This window comes from Dicentrarchus labrax, unplaced genomic scaffold (assembly GCF_905237075.1).
Source record: "Dicentrarchus labrax unplaced genomic scaffold, dlabrax2021, whole genome shotgun sequence".
Taxonomy (NCBI): Eukaryota; Metazoa; Chordata; class Actinopteri; family Moronidae; genus Dicentrarchus; species Dicentrarchus labrax.
Genome location: NW_026136704.1, coordinates 3,863,151 through 3,884,617, shown reverse-complemented (window position 1 = coordinate 3,884,617; position 21,467 = coordinate 3,863,151). Strand labels below are relative to the sequence as shown.

At 40.6% G+C, this 21,467-nt stretch overlaps 1 protein-coding gene across 4 annotated transcripts in view; it reads right to left on the bottom strand.

Annotated features, from left to right (window-relative positions):
- LOC127362329 (kinase suppressor of Ras 1) overlaps nucleotides 1-21,467 on the bottom strand; it is a 55,013-nt gene that overhangs the window by 21,451 nt on the left and 12,095 nt on the right. Inside the window, exon 1 of one of the 4 annotated variants that reach the window (XM_051397925.1) lies at nucleotides 12,274-12,565. The exons of 2 other annotated variants lie outside the window; for them this stretch is intronic. In XM_051397925.1, coding sequence (XP_051253885.1) covers nucleotides 12,274-12,324 — 51 coding nt within the window. In that variant the 5' untranslated portion in view covers nucleotides 12,325-12,565. Of the gene's footprint in view, nucleotides 1-6,444; nucleotides 6,564-12,273; nucleotides 12,566-21,467 lie in introns of those variants that run through there. One more of the 4 variants, XM_051397927.1, reaches the window with a different exon arrangement.

The window sequence follows — 21,467 nt, the reverse complement described above, 5'->3', positions numbered from 1 at the left end:
TGTGGATGGCCTATTTTTGACGGAAGATGCAACCCACTCACAACAAGCAGCAGAGCAGATCGCACTGGCTGGAAGTCAGACACAGAAACGGCACATCTGAAATGCTCTCGGTGGGATTTGGAGACATGTGGATGAAGGAACCAAACCATGTCACAAAAATGATGCCATTAAACTGCGCCCCATGGAATTTCAGAGTTATATGTCACACAGTACGCAGCAACACAGAATTACTTCATTTAGTTTTCCAGTCTAAGGCCAATATTACCAATATTAAATATTTTCAATGGTTATAGTTCCTACTATGATACTATGGAACTAAATTCAGGAACTAAACTGGGAACTTGCAGAAAAAGCCAGGACCTCCAGACCAACACAATGTCTTCTTAGTTAAAATAAACAAATCATGCATCCAACACAAGGTTAGAATACAGGAGAGATCAGATTACCTGCTGCATGTACACACAGATACAGTAAGCAGGTTACTGCAGTGTATGTAAATGCGCTGATAGATTGCACCACTCAGAGCCAAGGTTGTCTTTTCTTCAAACAAAAAAGGTGTGATGATACAGTTTAGCTTTAATATTACACTATCAATTTACAGGGTTGGTTCACCCACATTACAAAAACCCACCCAAATTTTTTCTCATGTGCCTTCAGTTACATCTAAAAAACCCTATCCCAGCAGGGCCGGCTCGGCCTGTCTGACCTGGCTATTCAGTAAAATATGTCAGGGGGCATATACAGTACATTTTATCCATGTGGTCAGGTGTCCTAACTGTCTTCTCTTAATAACTTTGTGTGCCACAGCTTAAAGCAAAAACCGTTCAATAATGTATGATCTAAATGCAATGAACAAAATACAACCCTAAATAATGGAATAAAATGTGTTTATTCTCCCCACTGCCATTCTAATGACTTTACTTCACTTTACAGTGAAAGGTAAGATCTTATACCACTTATACCACCACCCCATTATTAAATGCAAACTCAATTCGTCATGGACTTTTTGATTCTCATTTACATATTTTTTTTTGCCCCCATCATATACTCACGTCACCTTCTTCCATTCAGACATTTTGCCACATCACAGTAACAGCAGCTCTTAGCAGGGGGGCTACTGTTCCATCAGCTGCATCTCTCTTTGAGTGATTGTTTGTGTAAACACACACACTGCTACTGTTTTATCTACCAATCCCAAAGCTGAAACTATCTGCAACAGTCTGCAGGGCTACATACCTGACCATGACCCTTACCTGTCATAATTCACAAGAAGCAAGGTGTAGTTTTACTTCCTGAAAAACTTGGACTTGAAATCTGTCTGTTACTGTTGTTTGTGTTTTGTTTCTCACCAGCAGTCAAAGCTGGTTTCCTTTAGCCATTGCCACAATGTTCCCCAACCACAACCAGTTTTACCCAAACCATAGTCCAAATAGTCATTTTAACCGAAACCACAGGAACCTGTAGATATAAACAGCTCATTCTAAGGTAACAAAAACACAATGATTCTTGTTGTTAGAAGATTATAAACTAATGAAAACATACCTACGAATATTATATCATATTTCTGACAACCTAAATGTTACACACTGGACCTTTATTTGGCCAAGATATGCATAACAGAATTCTCTCAGACAGAGCAAATAATCTGTGCATTCATGGTTTATTTGAGATTATTATCTGAAGAGCTCATCGCCAACATCTCACTGCACAACAAATCAAATGCATGGTAATGGTCCACCTGGAGGGAATTCCAAGGGAAACAAAAGAGCTGTTATGATGAAACGCCTTTTGCCACGATGGGAACAGCATCCTCAAGACGTTGAGAGTCCACCCTGGTGGCAGTCAGTAACTTGCGTAACTTTCTACAAAAAAGTTTTTCTCCAAACTGCCTCCAGCACTTACCACACTCTTTCATAATCACTGCCACAAGTTATCTCTTGCTCTGAAAAGTGGGATACATAACCTTGCTGATGCTGTATTTATAATACCAGACCATTCATTCCAGGAAAAATGAAAGGTTTTCAGGTAGCCTCAAAAACCCATTAAAATGGAGGCATACACTTCCTGGTAAACAGAGGAGGCATGTTTGTATGTTTGATTCAGACAGTCTGGATGAGAGAATGCAGCCAGCCAAAGTCTGCTTGGAGAGTTTCCAGGAAGAATATTAATCTGATCTCTGTTTAGGGCTGATGTAATGAAGACTGTAAAATTACAAAATCTTATGTAATCATCTATCCAACTTTTATTCTCTATTATTTAGTCTTTTTTATAGTAGTGTTTTGTGTGGCATTATGCATTATATATTCTCATTAACTCTCATATTTATTCATATTCATTCAGATTTTTTTTATGTAAATACCCTCCAGGAAACAGATCTGTTTACCATTTCAATGTTTCCGTCATGGGAAGAATATTCTTAGAATAACGCCCACACCAAATTAAATAACGTTGTACTTGGCAGCACCAGGTCCACACCAAAACATATGTATAGCCTGGGTCCACCCACTTGGTGATCAGGCCTGCCCAATCATGGCTTTTTTCCACCAAAGTATCTCTGGTTCTTGAACCTGTTCCACTCAAAATTCTTGGAACCTTGGTACTGTTTAGTGAACCAGCCCACATTTCCACTAAAAGCATTGTATAGATTATCAGCAGAGGGCATTGCACAATGCACAACAACATGTAGATCCAACACGCCCACTTTGGTTCCGAAGAAAAAAAATGCATGGTAGCAGCAACCTTTTTTTATCTGTCCATGATCCTCCCCTATCACTCAGTGTACAGCAGTTCAGTGTTGTAAGTTTAAATAACAGCAAAAAAAAGTTTGGTGCTTGACAATGATGTGAGAAATAGAAAAAGTTTAAATCTGTGCAGTGGCCCACACTATTTTTCCATCAGATGGTAAACTATATGGATAAAGTTGATACTTCAGCCCCAAATCTTATCTTAATCTCTATAAACAGGTATCGGCATATGAATGTAGAATCGGTAGGCAAGATTTTGAAATCAGAAGCTCTCAGGTTTCGGTTTATAGTCCGAGCAGTATTGACCAATCGCGTTTAAGTAGGGATGTCACAATTCCAGAAATTTTGTAGCCAATACCAATACCAGTGATATTTCACAATTATCGATACCGGATGTGTATTTGCTTTTTAAAATGTATCTCATTCTCTCAAATCAAGTTGGTAATTGGCGTCTATATTCGTTATATCCCGAAATACTGGTCGTTAACCCCAGAGGCTGATGGGTTCTGAGATTTCCCTTACCTTAATGAACTAAAACCGACTCCAAGCTCAGTGCAAGTGTGTCAACACAAGAAGAGCTGACCTGTCTGAGTGAGAAGCACCGTGGAGAACAAGTGGAGCAATGGCGGAAAGTCAGTGGAACTCCTTCAGGTAACACCTGCATCCACCAAGGTCCAGCGGTTAAAGGACCAGTGTGAAGGATTTAGTGGCATCTATCAGTATAGTTGCTGATTTGTAAATTCCAAATGTGAGAAACAACGGGGCAAAACTTCTGAAGAACCCCCAACCCTAGAGCAAGCGTTTGACTTGTCCTACTGTAGAAACATGGTGGTTAAAAATGGTGGACTCCTGTAGATAAAAATGTCTCATTCTAAGGTAACGAAAACACAACAGTTCTTATTTACAGGTGATTATACACTAATGAAAACATACCTATGAATATTATATTCCATTTCTGACAACAGACCCTCCTAAATGTTACACACTGGACCTTTAACATATATGGTCGGTTAGTAGCTTGTACAGCCATAAGGCTTAACCTGTTAAGCCCTAGCCATATTAACCAAGAAAGGGTAAGGAAACAATATTTGTTGCTGTTGATGACAATTGCTTTGTTATTTGATGGAATATTGAGACATAAACACAGAATTTTACATTTTGATGATAAAATGCTCAATTTTGCTGCGTCTTTGCTTTGCTGCTGACATGAGCTGGTTAGGTCGGATTATGTTTTGCTTGGTATCAGCAGAAACATGAGCTTATCTAGTTTAATTTGACACCTAACATGACTGAGTCGAGTGAACGGATATATGTGTACTGCTGCGTTTCATTTCGACTGTCCCTTATATTCACATTATATTACTTTTTTAGTTAATTGTTTAAATGATTGCCAAACAAACTGTGTTTGAGAAAAATACACTTGGACTGCTGTTTTGGTAGAGTTGAAGCCTCGTCTTTTGGAAACATTTGAAGAAAAAAAACCACCACAGCATTTTATTAACTTTTTACAGGCAGTTAAGCATTGTAGCGCTTGCAGGGTCTAACAGGTTAAAGGGACATTGTGTAGTGTTTTAAGTATTTTATTAGCTAAAATCAATGTCTTCATTCATAAATGTGTCCTCATTGGTGTAAAATTACCTCTGCCAATGATCTGACTTATCCTCGTAAGGGACGAATTTCTTATCTGTATATACATTGGACGGGCAAGTCCATGGAGGCGTCCATGTCGTTCTGCCATTTTGAAAAACTATAATCGCAGAGAGGGACATAAAGCATTAGCCTACCTGTCCATCTAATCCACAACGCGTTTTCGTTCAGAGCCAGCGTCACGTGACTGAAAGCAGCTATAATGGAGAAGGAGATCAGTGAGAGGCACTTGTCACTGTCCCGGCACATTTGAAAGTCTGCACTGCACTTTAGTTCATAATGGAGGATCATACTATGAGCCACAGGAGAAGGAATCCTCGTCGCCAAAAAAGCGAAAAAGGGAATTAAAAAGGCAACGTGACCGGCGAATTCAAAAAACGAGGGTAAACATCGGAGTAGCTTTTCCCAGGTGGAAAGAGCTAATGAAGGAGAAAGACTTTCAAAGGGACGCTGAAGTTGCCTGCTTTCTCCTCGACAGGTAGGCTTCTTGGTACATAACGGCTACCGTAGTTGCAATACGCATTTGAAAACGCGAGGCACTAGAGAGCACTATTCATTTGAATGCAAAATAAAATTTCACCGCTAGATGGGAGAAATTCCTGCACAATGTCCCTTTAAGCGCTAGTTAAAAATCCCTAGACCTAAAGTAAAGCACATTCTACCAGTACTACCGACAAGCCAAACACTGGCTGTACATAGGGGTGTTTGCAATTTTCATGCATTCCACCCTAGGTTCTCTTACGTACTTCAGGCTTCAAATTGTTGTAATGTGCAACTTCACCATTAGACGCCACTGAATCCTACTCACTGACCCTCCACTGACTTAACATTACACTCCCATAATATTGTCAGATTCACAATGTACAGTATACCAACCAGACAAAATTGATGCAGCAGAACCAGAGATTTTTTTATTTTTTATTCCATGCTTTCTCCTTCCTTGTCAAAGCCTAGAAGACTTTTTGCAAACTTGTAGTCTTCAGCAACAACCGACGCTGACTCAAGTGATATCACTTCACACAGCTCCCTCTGGAACCACAAAAGGCTTTGTACAAGCTTTTTCACATATTTAGTAGTACTTCCCAACACCTGTAAACAGACTGACTGTAGTTCTACTTTAATGCTCCACACAGCTCTCCCATAATTTGTCCTTAAACATTCCCAAAATATGTTCACAGAAATGATCGAAATGAGTGCCGTGTGGCTGCAACTGATATTTCAGTGAGAGTGATACCTAAAGGGGCAATATATAGGGTGAGCAAGAGCTTTGCTTTCAAGTTGAGTGATCCTCTGCAGTGAAATGGTTACATATTTGACATTCATTCACAGTGAATGTAACATTGGTTTCTAGCAATGAGGTTGGTTTCCCATTAACTCCACTTCCATAGAAAACAAAAAGGTGAAAAATAAAGGCTTGAGAAACAGACTTCACTGACGCATACCGATACCTGGGCAGTGCCTGGGCATGCCTCAGCTGCCTGTGTTTATAGGTGACGAAAGCCTGAAAAGAAAGGAAAGATGGAGAAATACTGACAGAAAGACAGGACAGTGAGTGAAAAAGAGAGAAAGACTATCCTACCCTAACCTCATCGAGGTAAATCACAAAGAAAACAGCCAAACCTCTCAACCAAAATATCTTCCCCTGACACTAATTACTGGTTTCTCACGCACATACTTAACCACACAGAAAGACTCTTCTGAGTAAACAGTGAAGCACACAGGCTGAATGAGAGGGGTAGAGTCCACACTAACAGGCACGTGAGTCTGGATATATGCCTCCACCTAACAGGCAAATATGAGCCAAAACTCACCACTGCCAACAATGACATAAACAGCTGAACAAACAGAACGCGCACACCCCAAAACTGACAACACACAGTGTGAGTGCCTGAAACAGCAGCAAGATTTCACAAATGTGCTCAAAGTTGTTCTCCAGAAGCACTCCTGTCAAATAAGGAAATGAAGAAAACACCTTTTTTAACCCTTCTATCACAAGTTAGGTATGCTAACAGCTGGCAGACAGATACAGCAGAGTTCCGGTCCTGTACGTTACCATGTGGTTGACAGTATCTGCTGAACACTGAAGCCCCCACTCTCATAATCCAGGCACTTTTATAGAATAATCAGTGAGTACAGCGGGCTGCTGGGAAACACACTGACAGAGAGCCAATAAATCTTCCCAGTGCTGTTATCACACTCCCTGTTTTTCTCCTCCCTCCTTCTTACATTTCCCTCCCCCCTTTCTCTCTCTCTCTCTCTCTCTCTCTGGCTTTCCAGATAGTCAGTCTGTCTTCCTGATATGCCAACAGCGTGCATCAGCGACCAGTGGCGACTGTTCATGGGGCGCCTAACTCCCTCTGGGCAGAATCAGTTTCATTTTCATTTAGAGTGGAAATTATTCTAATTATATCTCATTTTGTTTTATGAGCTGGCTTCTAAATCATTGTGGAACTGAACATTTTTCCTAGTAGCACTCCATTGAAATTGTTATCGCTGTGATAAGCTTTGAAACTGTTGCTGTAGTTACCCCCCCTTCACATTTCCGGAAGCTAATGTTTTTCAGTGCATATGTCTAATCAGTGCTGCACCCCACCCTGCCTCGCAAGAAATCCTCCACTTCCTCTCCATGCCTTTTCTTCGCCGCTGTAACATTCCCCTGCACTGTCCAAAGCCAGGCCATATAAGACTAAGATGGTAATGAGAGGGCAAGGAGGGAAGGACAGAGAAGGGGGGGGGCATAGTTGACAGGAAATAGAGAATTTCAGCCAAAACTGATGACGTGCAATAAGCTTACAAGCTGTGTTCATGCAGACTTTGTGTAGACACAGATGATGATAGAGTGAGATGCCACCACCTCTTTGGCTCTGTCTCAAACTTTCACCAAAGATGTCTGTCACAAAACTCTACATGCTCTGGCTTAAAAATATAAACGCGCACAAAATGCAACAGCGATGGACCACCACCCCTCCCTCTGCACACTACATCCACACACGAAACAAATGGTTTACTAGTGTTGTTTTCAGTTACAGTTCAGTTTATAGTCATTCCTCTCCTTACAGGTTATGCACAAAGCAGAATGCAATATAGAGCCCCCAGGGTCAACACCCCTCCAGTTGGTTGATACTGGTGGGTCAGGAAATGCGCAATGATTGAGGATGCAAATTCTCTCTTTATCAGTCAAGTAAAATGCATGCTCTCTAAACTATAGTCACTGGAGCTGCATCTAGATAGACAAGAAGCTGTCTTCGATAGTCCTGCTGAAAGCATCATTTTGCATTACTGTACACTATACACACAAATCTGTTTTGTTATAAATGTGAGAAACTGAATTTGATACTGGTTACTTGTAGGAATTAATTCAGTCACAAAAATTAATTCAGTCAAAAAAATTCACTTGAATAGTTATCCATTTACTGAATTTTGAGTTTCTATTTATTTATTATTTATTATAAATCATATATTATCTATTTGTACAATATTTACATAACGTAACAGAAACCAATACAGGGAGAGCTGTTTGTTCTTCCTTCACAGGGAATTGCTGTTAGGAAAGAGTTTTGGGGAGAAGCCACGGGAACTTGTGTCCCCTTTTGCTCTTTAACTGCTTCTCCAAGCAGTTAAGGCCACTGTAACAAAACAACTTTCTTCTCTTATCCACATATCCACATGTGGATAAGATTTGGCAGCACTTCCTACATCAGATGAGTAAACACTTCTTTGGAACCTTCTGCTTTCTAGGTTCTCTGGGAATTACCCCATACCATACAGCTGACTGGAATATATGATTACCAAGAATGATTTCTTCACACTTGTTCAGGAAAATTACTACTAAAAGAATTGTGTCAATTAGAAAATGTTCTTGGCAGTTTCACAGTTTTGGTGGTCACAAAGCAGTAAGACTAAGAAACAAATCAGATTTCCGATTGCACAGCGCTCAAGCATTACAGGAACCACAGAGGGACAGAGAGCGGGACAAGTTGTCACATGTTGTCACATAAAATAGACTGTTGTCCTGGTTCCACAGTAGACCTTTTTCACAGCAGCCATTTTGACAAGAAATAGTAGGGTAAACATAGCTGATACCAATGATACTAATTAAGGTTCCGTTCCATTCAGGTAGTCAGGGTGCATGTTGCTCTGCTACATGCAATGGAACTGAATTAGTATCATTGGTAACACCTGTGTTTACAAGAGATGCACTGACACACTTTTTTCAGTTCTGATCCGGTACCTGGAGTTGAACATAATGATACAGCTTAATCAAATTGGTAATGCAGCCCTCGGAAGTGACTTTTCTAGTCCCTCCAGGATTTTGCTGGCTTTTTTTAGGGATTGTTGCAACCTAAAATTTCAAGGCGGATATCTAAAAAACTACGGTGCATGTTGTGATGAAATTGTGGGAGAAAGCTGCAAACTGCAAAAATGGCTGCAATTTTTAAAAAGTTTTTGTGCAATTCATTAAAAAAAACGAAGACAACTTGTTCCAGTGAGAAGAAAAACAGTTTGGATAAATGTGAGACATTTGCATCGCACATGTCTGCATAGTCTGCATCATCACAACTAGAAACAAGGAAATTAGTTTGGTGACATATGGCTCAACGCTTTGAGTAGGAAACTACAATGATTGGTCAAATTTGTGGAAACGTTTTTTGTCGTGATTGGACAAAATTGCAAGGTGGCACAAAATTCATGGGCATTGGATGAATTCAATTTAATTATTCTCAACATCATAACTTTCTGGTGGGGCTTTACACACATTACAAATTGCTGGTCTGTGTTTAGAGGCTAAAATATATCCAAACCATGGTTGTGTCGAGCTAGCCGACTGTTACTAGCTAGCTCAGTTACAGCCACATGTTACATTATGGCGGCTTTATGGTCCAGTGCAAGCTCAAACACCATCAGACAAAGGAATCTGGATCGGTGAATATGACATTTTCTTATATGCGTAAGTGTACAATCCAAGGTTAGGGTTAGGTTTGCTGTGTTTTTCTTTTATCCACATATTTGACATTACTGATTCTCCCATTAGAATTCATAAGAATTAGGGCTGAAACGAACTCCTTTATGATTGGTCAATCTGACGATCATTTTTTTCAATTAATTGTTTGGCCAATAAAATAGTAAAAAATGCCCCATGTAATTTCCAAAAGCTCCAGATGTCATGTTTTGTCCAACCCAGAGTATATTATCTAAAAATATAAAATGTACTATCACCTTTAAAGGTCCAGTGTGTAACATTTTGGAAGATCTATTGTCAGAAATGGAACATAATATTCATGTATACAGTGTTTCCTCTAGGATTTTTTTTTAGCAGTGGGGGCAGGCCTGTCCGAAATATAATGAATAGTTCTACTTGTTGTTAAACTGCAATGTGAGCGGCAGCCAACGGGGGTGCATTATGTCAGCAGGATCATTTAAAAGGCAACCGTGACTACATTGTGCGTCCGCCCCATTTCTGATACTGTGGCAGCAGAAACTTAACAGCGGCGGGCCGCCGCTCCAAAATCAACATAGAGGAAACACTGGTATATGTTTTCATGTATAATCACCTGAAAATAAGAATTGTTGTGTTATCGTTAGCTTAGAATGAGAATTTTTTTTATCTAAAGAGCTAGCAGGTCCTCTTTTACAGTGTCTACCAGGTTTCTACAACAGCCCAGAATGGACAAACTAAACACTCACTGTAGATAGGGGCTAGAGGTTTGCGGCCATCATAGTTCCTCCAACACGCTTGGAATGGGAGGGTGAGGCGAGGGCATTGCAATCAGCAACAACACCGCTAGATGGCATTAAATCCTACACAGTGGTCTTAACATCATAAAGAGGCAAATTCTTACAAAGCTAGAACTAGAGAATTTTTGAAAAGATTTATTGATTTATTGATTATCAAAAAATCAACTAATTATTTTAGAATGTTAGAACAGTCTTGTATCTATAAATGCATGCCAGTATAGAACACACTGCGCAGTCCCTGAGAGACACCCTTCCATTCCTGCTGTTCATTGGAAAAAGGAGTCTTATTACATGCCATTATGCAGAAAAGCCTCCAGCTCGCCCCTCTCTCTCTCTCTTTATCTCTGCCTCTTCATGCACTACTGAACTCACGTCAATATTGTGGGAACACGTCTGATCCCAGCTCTGCCCCTAGGGGCATTGCTCACCTCTTCCACAGTAATACAGGAACGCACATGCAAAATCTGAAACTAGGGACATGAAAAAATATACAAAACAAAAAATGTTTCTCAGGTTCTGAATAGTTTTTATAGTTATGTATTCATATTGTATAGGAAAGATATAAAGACAAAGGCCCCTACAGACAGCAATGTCCATAATACTTTAAAACTAACTTTCCGAAACTAACTTTAACTTTCTACCCTAGAAACTTTCTTTCTAGCGCTCTTTTTCATTCTTGACATGGCGATTTCTGTCTCGCTCTGTGTGAACAACAGAGTGCAACACTAGGGGAGTCCGTCTGAAAATGTGCACAGTTATTGGCCATGTTCAAACGATACTGTGTCTCAACGTCTCTCTGTAACAGCCAGCTTTTCACTGCCTTCTAGTGTGGCTGTTGGAAACAACTATATACACCTTCAATTCCCAACATGGTTGGACAACATGTCATATAAATGTGAAGTTAAGATGACGTGGAATGTGAATCTTAAATATGCATTCTATGTAATGGCCCGCAGGGGGCACCTCCATTGGCTGTATTAGCTTAGTAAACATACAGCATGATGTTCATTTAGAAACTTATGGTCCCATTTAGGGTCAAATAGATGCTGGGGCTACCTTGTGATTGACAAGTCGTTCTCAGAGAGTCCGTCCAGCTCAACGCATCAAACTCAGATCAAACTGTCGAACTAGGCAGTGCTGATGACATATGGATCAAGATTCTTTTGCTGTTGATTATTTCTCTCCGAAAATATTTTCACAAACCTATTTCAGTGTTTTAGACTCAAAACTGTGCAGCCAATGAGAGCAGCTCAACCCATAGTACAAACCAATAGTTGACATCACAATGGTCAAACACAACACATACATGTACAATGCATTTGATTTGACAGTCAAAAACATTTATAGATGCATGACAAATGCAGACATGGTCATCAGAAACTGACAGCCACCGGTGTCACCTATTATAAACTTATTCTGCTCAGTGACCAAACATTCCTGCAGAGTAACTCACAGTGAACCACAGTTCTGTGAACTGTTACTGGTCAGGACAAAGAAGGCTGCCAGGGACCAGGACATACAGACAGCTCCAACCTGAACCACAGAAATTAAGACCTCTGGCGCATATACTATACTGTGGTTCATGTTACCAAAACCCTTTTAGTACACTGAACAAATGCAACCATTTAAGAAAGGTTGTATTATAGTCTTGTATATGTCAAACTAGCTTTACAAGAAAGGGGACTGCATTGTGTTGAGTTCAGTGGTGGAAAGTGGCGTCTGTTTTTGACACCGTGGGAATGGGACTCAACAATCAACTATCTTTCTTGGCTCTGATTGGTTGTTTTCATTCAGGCTCGGTGGATTCTTGCAAATGGCATTAGGAGCACTAGGAGGAGCCAGAGGAACCTGTTTTTTATATAATGAAAGATTCAGCGAATATTACAAAAAACATTTAATAAAAATTATCAACTGCAGCTTTAAAGTGAAAGTTTAACTGTCAGATGCATGTGATGCAACTCAAATGCCTATGATACATAAAGCAAGTGTCCTATGCACACAAAACAACACATAAATCACACTCATAACTAGCAGTGCAACGAACCAAAACCACTTTTCTCAGTGGGACAACACACTCCGCTCTGTGACGAATGTATGTTCCCAAAGAAAAAGGCAACCTTGAACATAAAGTTCAGTGTTGTCCTACCTCCGCGTCCTGTGATCCTGTGAGGTTTGTAAAAAGTCCAGCTGCTCCCATCAGCCTAAGCGTCTCCTGCTCTCTGCCGTACTGAGCCCACCTGTTGCTTCCTCCTCAACACAGTGTCAGGAAAAAAAACTGAGTCACCCTAAGTCACAGCTCTCAGCCTTCCTCCAGCGTTTGTGTTCACTATTGTTTACACAGCGCTTTCAAGTCTGCCAAGCTGTGTGTAAGCAAGTGTGTGCCTCTGAGTAGATCAGACAATGTGTGTATGTCTCTGTGTGTGTTTGTTGGTATGTGCAGGGGCTGGTTTGGGTGTGTATAAATAGCGCACTGGGGAGGGACAGAGGCTTGCTGAGCAGCTGACTCAACACATTCTAGTTTGGGTGAGTGCTCATCACACAGAGCGGTATGACTGCTGTTACTCAAAACACTACAGGACTCTGGCCAACCAACACACTGCAGCACATACCTACCAGACCTCACTAATGTCAACAGAACATTCAGGTCGTCTTAGTCAAAGAGTTTCACATTCACTGAAATTGAAGTAATCTATAGCTTTGATCACCCCCTGTAGACCCCTGTAAGAGGGATGCATTCAACCTGCATGAGAAACTATTATAAAAAATTATAGTACAAAATACTATCTTAAAAGCTTTCAAATGGTCAAAAACGGCATCAGTCTGACTCAATACTGATCAAATTGTGTCTTATTATGGAAACTGTCAAGTGAACTGACACCAGTCAGATGCAACTGCTATGTTCTTGTTTCATACATTCTATTCCTGTTTGGAGAATAGACACATTTAAAATGGAAAACTAACTAAATTAAGATCAAAGGTGTCAGAATGCATGCTAAAAGATGGAAATAGTCTAAACAAATTGTAGACAGTACTGACAAATGAATAAAGTATCAAAAGCATTGAAAACATTGACAAAAACAAAAAACATTTAGCTTTTTATATGTTAAAACTGCAGCAATTGATTCTTCTCTCTCTAGTTCTAGTCTTCTTCGCAACACAATGTTCATTTAGTAAATGATGGTCCCATTTAGAGTAAAATAGACCATAATGCAGGGCATGCTTTAGGGCGTGGCTACCTTGTAATTGATCAAACATGAATCAAGATTCTGTTACTACATTATATTAGTTACACTATATTTAGTAATAATACCTATGACATATGTGTTTGTTCCAGCTCTAATGACTGCACCCTATTAAACTGTAAAGACAGTGACAGTGATGCTTAGAAGATCTTGGAGCAAATGATATTTGTGTAACCAAACCAAAAGAAGGAGAAATAGCCTCTCAATAAGAACCATGCACATTTAATATATATTTGCTTGAATCTGGACATCCAAATCAACTAATATGAGGAAAGAAAACTTAAATTAAAGACCTAAATAATGTTAACTGTGGTGATGCTGGTAGCTTCAGGAGAAAGGAGAGACGTGGAGAGGAAATTCAACCAAAAACACAAAATAAAGAAATGAGGAGAAGTCACTGATATACTAAAAGTGAAGGAGCGACAGCGAGGGTGCGACATAATTGTCTGTGACGGAAGGAGGGTTAGAGAGAGGGAGCTAGTTACCATTATTTCAGTTTCAATAATATTGAGTAGCAGAATGCAGCATTATTCTCTACTGACAGCATCAGTACATTTCTCTTTCTCTCCTGGTTTTAAAATGTTTTCAAACTCCAGGCCTACCTTGTGAACCTCCTCCTGTTTAGCTAGATGTTGCAACTCAAATTATCGACAGTAAGAGTCTCAGGAATTATACTTAAGGTGATCAAAAAATAAATAAATAAAATAAAATAATATATATATATATATATATATATATATATATATATATATATGTGTGTGTGTGTGTAAAGTAATGACTGGTACTTATGGCATGGTAGTGGCCATGGTAAAAGCGCCCTCCAATTCCACGATTGTAATGGGTAATGCTGCAGTATCAGTTACAATCATGGAACCTTTGTTAGGGTCGCTTAATCACTTGTATTTACCTCTGCCAAGGAGGTTTTGCGTTCAGTGCTGTTTGTTTGTTTGGTTGTCTGCAGGATAACTACTGGCCTGATTTTCATAAACCCATTACATTTTTGAGGGGATTGAATCCTGGGGTTGATACACAAATTATTATTAACATTGAGAGACAGGTCAGTTGTAATACAGAAATATATAGTGAGTGCCCTTGCTGATTTGCATATCATAGAAGACTGGACTGTTGGCCTTGGTGGAGGTCTGCACTCTCAGAGTGTCCTTCTAGTTGAAACTAAGCTGGGTTAAAACCAGTTTGACTGGTTGGTGGTGCACTGTAATTATGAGAAACTTGGGGCATACCAGAAACACTCACACACCATTATGTAAATAGTAAAGTAGAATCATTTACCAGTCTGGTATCTGACAAATGATGTAAACCATCATGGCAGTTAATGATTAACTTGAAAAGGACAGGTGGGACATGGCCAGGACAACACAATGTCAAAATTAAAATGGAAAGATTGCTGAAAACTGTATTGATTCCCAAGGGAAAATTCTAAAACCATAAATTCAATTAAAATGTTTCTGCCCAAACAAGCATTCATCTATCCAGTTAAAGACACTTGAAAACTTCTTAACTTGAGGACAACAAAATGTAGGAGGAGGTGAAGCCCAATATATCACACTGTTGCATGTTTAAACAATCTAGCAAGAAACACTTTTTCTTAACCTTGAATAAACCGACATTTAATCACTGCCAAGTCACTAGTTGTACAATACAAACATGGACCAAAAGCTGACCCAGGCTGTTTGTGATTTTCCTCTCCAAAAACAAGACCAAGACCAAAAACAAGCCTCCGTCTCTCCCCAAAATCCTTAAGAGTAGCCAGTCAATAGCCACATTACATTTATTCATATCATTTATCTGATTTAATTTAAATGGTAAATGGACTGTACTTATATAGCACCTTTCTAGTCTTTCGATCACTCAAAGCGCTGTACACTACATGCCACACTCACTCCATTCACATTCATACACATTCAAACACTGATGGCAGTGGCTGCCATGCAAGGTGCCAACTGCTCACCAGAACGGAAACTAATTATTCATACACACTCATTTGGGAGCAATTTGGGGTTCAGTGTCTTGCTCAAGTACACCTCGACATGCAGCGAGAGGAGCCGGGGATCGACCGCCAACCTTCCGATTAGTGGACGTCCTTTTTTTTGGTAAAATAACCTGGGATTTCCACAGGTCTGTTTTTGCTTGAAGTAGAACCACTGCTCCCTCCTAGACACTGTGGGGGTTTTCAGGGCACACTCAACTGTTAAGAGACTCCAGGGCAGACCCAGATCATGTTGGAGGGATTACATATGCCATCTAGTGATGAGTGCTGGGGAGAAAGCTGCCTGGATTACCTTGCTTAGCCTGCTGACATCAAAGCCCAAACCCAGATGTAAGTCCTCAGCAGAAAAGTGGCCAGCATCTGATCTAAGATGGCATCACTCCCAACAATTGGACAGTGTTCAACCGGTCACAGCTGAAAAAGCTGTCTCCATGATAACTGAAAAAACAAAAGCTGAAATCTACCAGTGCAAGTCTGGACAAAACCTGTCAGAAACAAAGACAAAACAGATGATCACTGGGCCAAAAAAATAATATCATTATCCAAAATAAATGTAGGTGTCATCTTCAGCTCAACTGTCATTGTGCATTCATCTTATCTAGATTGGGTCTTTCACTCTTTAGAACGAAAAACTCCAACTACTCCAAAATGCAGCAGATTGAACACATTTCATCCAGATCAAACACAAGTCATTACTTATTACTACAAAACCCTTCATGGATCAACACCTCCTTACCTTTAAGAACTCTTCAGGCCTTACATCCCTGACTCATTATTTTAAACATTAATTAATAATAATAATAATAATAATAATAATAATAATAATAATAATAACAATTTATAAGGACAAATTGTATATATTTATATTTGGGCTTTCTGCCTTTTATTGGATAGGACAGGAAAGGGGAGAGAAAGAATGACACGCAGAAAAAGGGCCACAGGTCGGATAACGGAGTAAAGTGAAAGAAGATTTTTTTGGTTTTTGAACAGCACTTTATTTACAGTTGGCTTAAAGCAAACAGTTATTCAATCAATAAATCAGTTTAGGAAGGATGCAAATTTTAGTTCTCTACCGGTCACCCGGCACAACAGCTCCTCATGAGCCCACTGCTGTGCAAACTAGTGCTGTCAAACGATTAAAATATTTAAATGTGATTAATCACATTAATGTCATAGTTAACTCGCAATTAATCGCACATTTTCATCTATTCTAAATGTCCCTTGATTTCTTTTTGTCCCATTATTTTTTCTCATTTTAATGCTCTTATCAACATGGGAAAGTGGATCAGCTTGCTTTGTGCAAATGTTGTTTTTATTGAAAAATCTTCCATTGTCGCCGGGCTTTGACGAGGGGGCGGAGAATTCGCATCAACTGTGTGCTTGGCTTCCAACCTGCAGTTTGTCCCTACGAGTCAGGTTGATTGACATTATGGCTTCACCAATTAAAGAGTTTAGGAGTTGGCACTTTCCTTTTTCTGTTTTTTTAAATCTAACTCCATAAATAAAAACAGGGGCAGTAAAAATGACACCAAATAGGTTAAAAACATGGGTTAAAACGTTAACAATTTATGCCAATCTCCTGCACTCAGTAAAAACATGAAAAATGTTTTCGGTCAGCCCACAGAATGGGCAATCATTTAAAACACTGCGATTAAAAACAGATAAAAAGGCATTGGTTGCAATGGCACCATGTAAAAACCTCTACTGGAGATCTCCAATTCTCTTTTTTAGAGGAGGTCTATATAGTGTTCTCCACTGTGGGCTCAGCCTCTCCGTCCACACACAAATCGCTTTATCACACAGGCCCGTTTTGTGGATAGTTTTTACACAACTTATGTACAGATCTCCATTTCTTTTATCGGCCTTGTGCAGGCTTAATTTTTTCCCATCATAGAATTTCAGTAGGGGGCCGCTGAGCTCCGTAAACCCAGGGCACAGGTGGATCTCTGGATATGGGTCTGTAGGGTCAGGCTCAGCTTCTCCCCCACCGTGTTTGAGGAGAAGGCCTCCCCTTTTCTGTCAGCCTCTTCTTCCAGAGCTCCAGGCTCCTCTGCATTAGACGGACAGAGCGCACCCCCAGCACAGAGCTCAGATCTGTGAGCGCCGGTCTTGCTGCATCTACCAGCTGATTCAGGCAGACCATTTTTGAGCTGCACAGCGCCCCCATCAGCCCAGGCACGGTGCTGTAGCACACGTCCAGCTTGGCACCACAGATTAGAGGCTCCTTCAACAACCAGTACAGAGAGTCACACTTCTCACTTCTTTTACATTTAAACAGCGCCCAGGATTTAAAAACACCCTGATAAAAAGGAGGCAACCTAAACTAACTTTAAAAAAAATAAAATCAGTTAAAAACAGAGCAGCATCCAGCCCCAGGTTATTTACACGCATGAGTATGCAACTGGCAACATCTCTCCACACCAGATCTTCAGGTCTAGTCAGATATTTTTGAATAAACTGGAGCCTGAAGGTGGCTGTCCTACTAGCCAGGTGGACCAGGCCCTGGCCCCCCTTCTCTGGATAGAAACACTGATTGTGGTATCCAACGTAATTTATCCCAGAAGAAATTGACCATCTTTGCTTGAATCTGAGCAATAAGACTTGATGGAGGGTCCAGAGAGACTAACCGGTGCCATAACAGGGAGGCCACCAGGTTATTTAAAATTAGGACCCTCCCTCTAAAAGACATTTGTGAGTGGAGCCACCTCCACTTAGACAGTTTGGTATCTACTGTCTCCATGATGTTTTCCCAGTTTTTTTTCCCGATGTCGCTGTTCCCTAGATAAATACCAAGATACTTTAAGCCTTCTCTTTTCCATGTCAGGCTTTGAGGGAGAACGGGGAGGCCCTCACGCCACTCACCAACACCAAGGGCCTCACCCTTCCTCCAGTTCCCCCTCACAGCCGACACAACAGAAAACTTCTCGATTACACAGCCCTGCCGGACGCCTCTATGCACTCTAAAAGGAGCACACAAGCCACCATTAAACTTCAGCACACTCTCAATGTCGCTGTACAACACCTTGATCTTGGCTATGAGACCAGCCCTGAACCCAAACCTCTCCATGACCTTTCAAAGGAAGTCGTGTTCAACTCGGTCAAAAGCCTTTTCTTGATCTAATGAGATCAATCCAGTGGTTATGCCTAATGAACTGGAGACCAACAAAACACCCCGAATGAGGTAGATATTATCGACCATAGACCTGCCGGGCACACAGTACGTCTGGTCCCGGTGGAGAATCTGCTCCATGGTTCCTCTCAGCCTATTGGCCAGGACTTTGGATAATATTTTATAATCAGTGCAGAGGAGAGAGACAGGATGCCAGTTTCTGATATCTTGTAAGTTTCCTTTCTTGGGCAAGAGGGTGATGATGGCTCTCCGACATGACAGAGGCAGTGACCCAGACACCAGGCTCTCTAAGATGTCATGGGCCAAGATGTCCCAGAAAGCTTTGTAGGATTCTACAGTGAGGCCGTTGATGCCTGGAACCTTTCACCCCTGCATGCTCTGCAGTACAGTGTACAGCTCTTGTGGAGTCAGTGGGCTGTCGAGCTGTGAGTTAGCCTCTTTAGACATCTGAGGAAGTCCACCACAGACCTCCTCCATCAGTTCTTCATTCTCTTTAAATTTGCTTTCAAACAATGATGCGTAAAACTCGACAGCTCTTTTCCTTATGAGGCCTGGCTCTGTCAGCTCTTGCCCTGTCTCAGAGAGCAGAAACTGGATTTGTCTCCTCTGCCCTTGTCTCTTCTCAAGTCCAAAGAAGAAGCTCAATGGAGCATCCATCTCTGTGATATTTTGAACCCGGGACTGGACCAGCACTGTACTTTAGTGTCCAGCAGGTTGGCTAATGCCATCTTTTTAGTCTTGAGGATTTCAATATATCCTCGATTTCCTGTGGACTCACTTGCACACTCAAGATCCACAATATCAGTCTCCAGATCTCTGATAGATCTTTCCATGGTCCCACCACTGCCTCAGACTGACAAACTCGTTAAAATGCCAATAGGCGCTTTTGGGTAAAATGTTTCTGATAAAAACATTACATAAAACCAAAGAATGATCAGTAAAACCAAGTGGTAAAATCTTAAACATTTTTACAACACTGCTTAAAAACATAAAAACGATCATGTCTGGCCGAGGAGATTCTGTTTTCACTAACGTGGGACCATGTGTACTGTCTGCACCCTGTTTGCATCCTTCTCCACACATCCACCAGGCCATGGGAGGAGACCAACTGCCTCAAGGCATGCTGGGATACTGGATGAGGCTCTGCATGGTTGCGATCTAAAATCTAATTTTCAGTACAATTAAAATCCCCACCCACAAATAAATAATCCTCCGGGCCACAGCTGTTTAAAATATCATTCATCTTTTCAAAGAAGTGTTTCCTCTCTGCACCGTTGTTTGGAGCATAAATGTTGATAAAAAACCACATTAAAATGTTCAAAAAGAGCTTTGACTGAAAGGCACCTCCCCTTCACAACATGCCTGACCTCCAGAGAGGTTGGAGTAAAACCTCTAGAGAACAGAAAGCCCACTCCTCCACTGAGGGTGGTGTTATGGCTTAAAACCAATTCTCCTTCCCATTCTCTGCTCCAGTCTGCCTCGTTTCCAACATCACTGTGTGAAACAGGACATCAATGTGTTTCATTTTAGCTGTTTCAAACACTACTGCTCTCTTTCTTGTTTCTCTGGCACCATTGACATTCAGACTGCCTACTTTAAAAACATCCATAATGATGGAGATATTAAGAACAAGACTAAAAACAATCAATGAAATAAATAAAAATAAAATCCGTACTTTCGTCATCATTAAAAAAACAAGTTGTTTCCTGACTTTAATCATCTGTTTTTTCAGTCTGAATACTTCTTGGTCTGTCAGGTCTGACTCGGCTCTGTGATTTACAATGTACCTGGCTGAATTATAGAAACCTTGCATATCATGGAAGTACTGTTCTAACATTAAATTCGTCTTCCCTTTGGTCTGTTGTAAAAAAGACAAACAGTTTGATTTTAGTTTCGTCAGACCACAGGACATGTCTCCAAAAATTAAGGTCTTTGTCCCTGTGTGCATTTGCAAACTGTCATCTGGCTTTTTCATGTGTCTTTTGGAGTAATGGCTTCTTCCTGGCAGAGTGGCCTTTCAGCCCATGTCGGTACAGTACTCGTTTCACTGTGGATAACGACACACTCTTACCAGCTTCAGCCAGCATCTTCACAAGGTCTTTTGCTTTTGTTCTTGGGTTGATATGCACATTTCGGACCAAAGCACGTTCAACTCTGGGACACAGAACCCGTCTCCTTCCTGAGCGGTATGATGGCTGGACATTCCCATGGGGTTTATACTAGCGTATAATTGTTTGAACAGATGAACGTGTCACCTTCAGGCATCTGGAAATTGCACCCAAGGATGAACCGGACTTGTGCAAGTCCACAATTCTCTTCCTGATATCTGGGCTGATTTCTTTTGACTTTCCCATGATGTTGCACACAGAAGCAGTGTGTTTCAGGTGTGCCTTAAAATACATCCACAGGTGTGTCTCTAATTAACTCTAATCAGAAGCTTCCAAAGACATCATCTGGGCTTTCCCAAATTGTTTAAAGGCATAGTAATCTTAGTGTATATAAACTTCTGACTTTGAAGAAAGTAATAAAAAATTGTCTAAAAAAATCCTTCTCTCGTTATTCTGGCATTTAGCAAATAGAAATAATGTTGGTAATCTTAACGGACCTAAAACAGGAAAAGTGATTGTCCGATTTCATGTCAGACAGTGAGAAAAAAAAAAAGCATATCCGCTGCTGGACGCCATACCTCAGCTCCTCAGAGTGTGGCTGACAAACGAAAGACAAACAAACACTAAACTAACCAAAAACCAACCAAAGCAACACTAAACAACAACTATATTCACAAAAAAAAGCAAAAAGAAATAGAAATAGAGAAAAAAACTCAATTTCATTCAGCTCTTCCACTCACACTCCTCTCACACAGAAGAAGAAGAAACCATTGCACATCGGCCTACAATCTAGACTAAAGCAAGTCATAGTCATAGCAAGTTGGGATCAAGCTGGACACAAATCCAACGGAT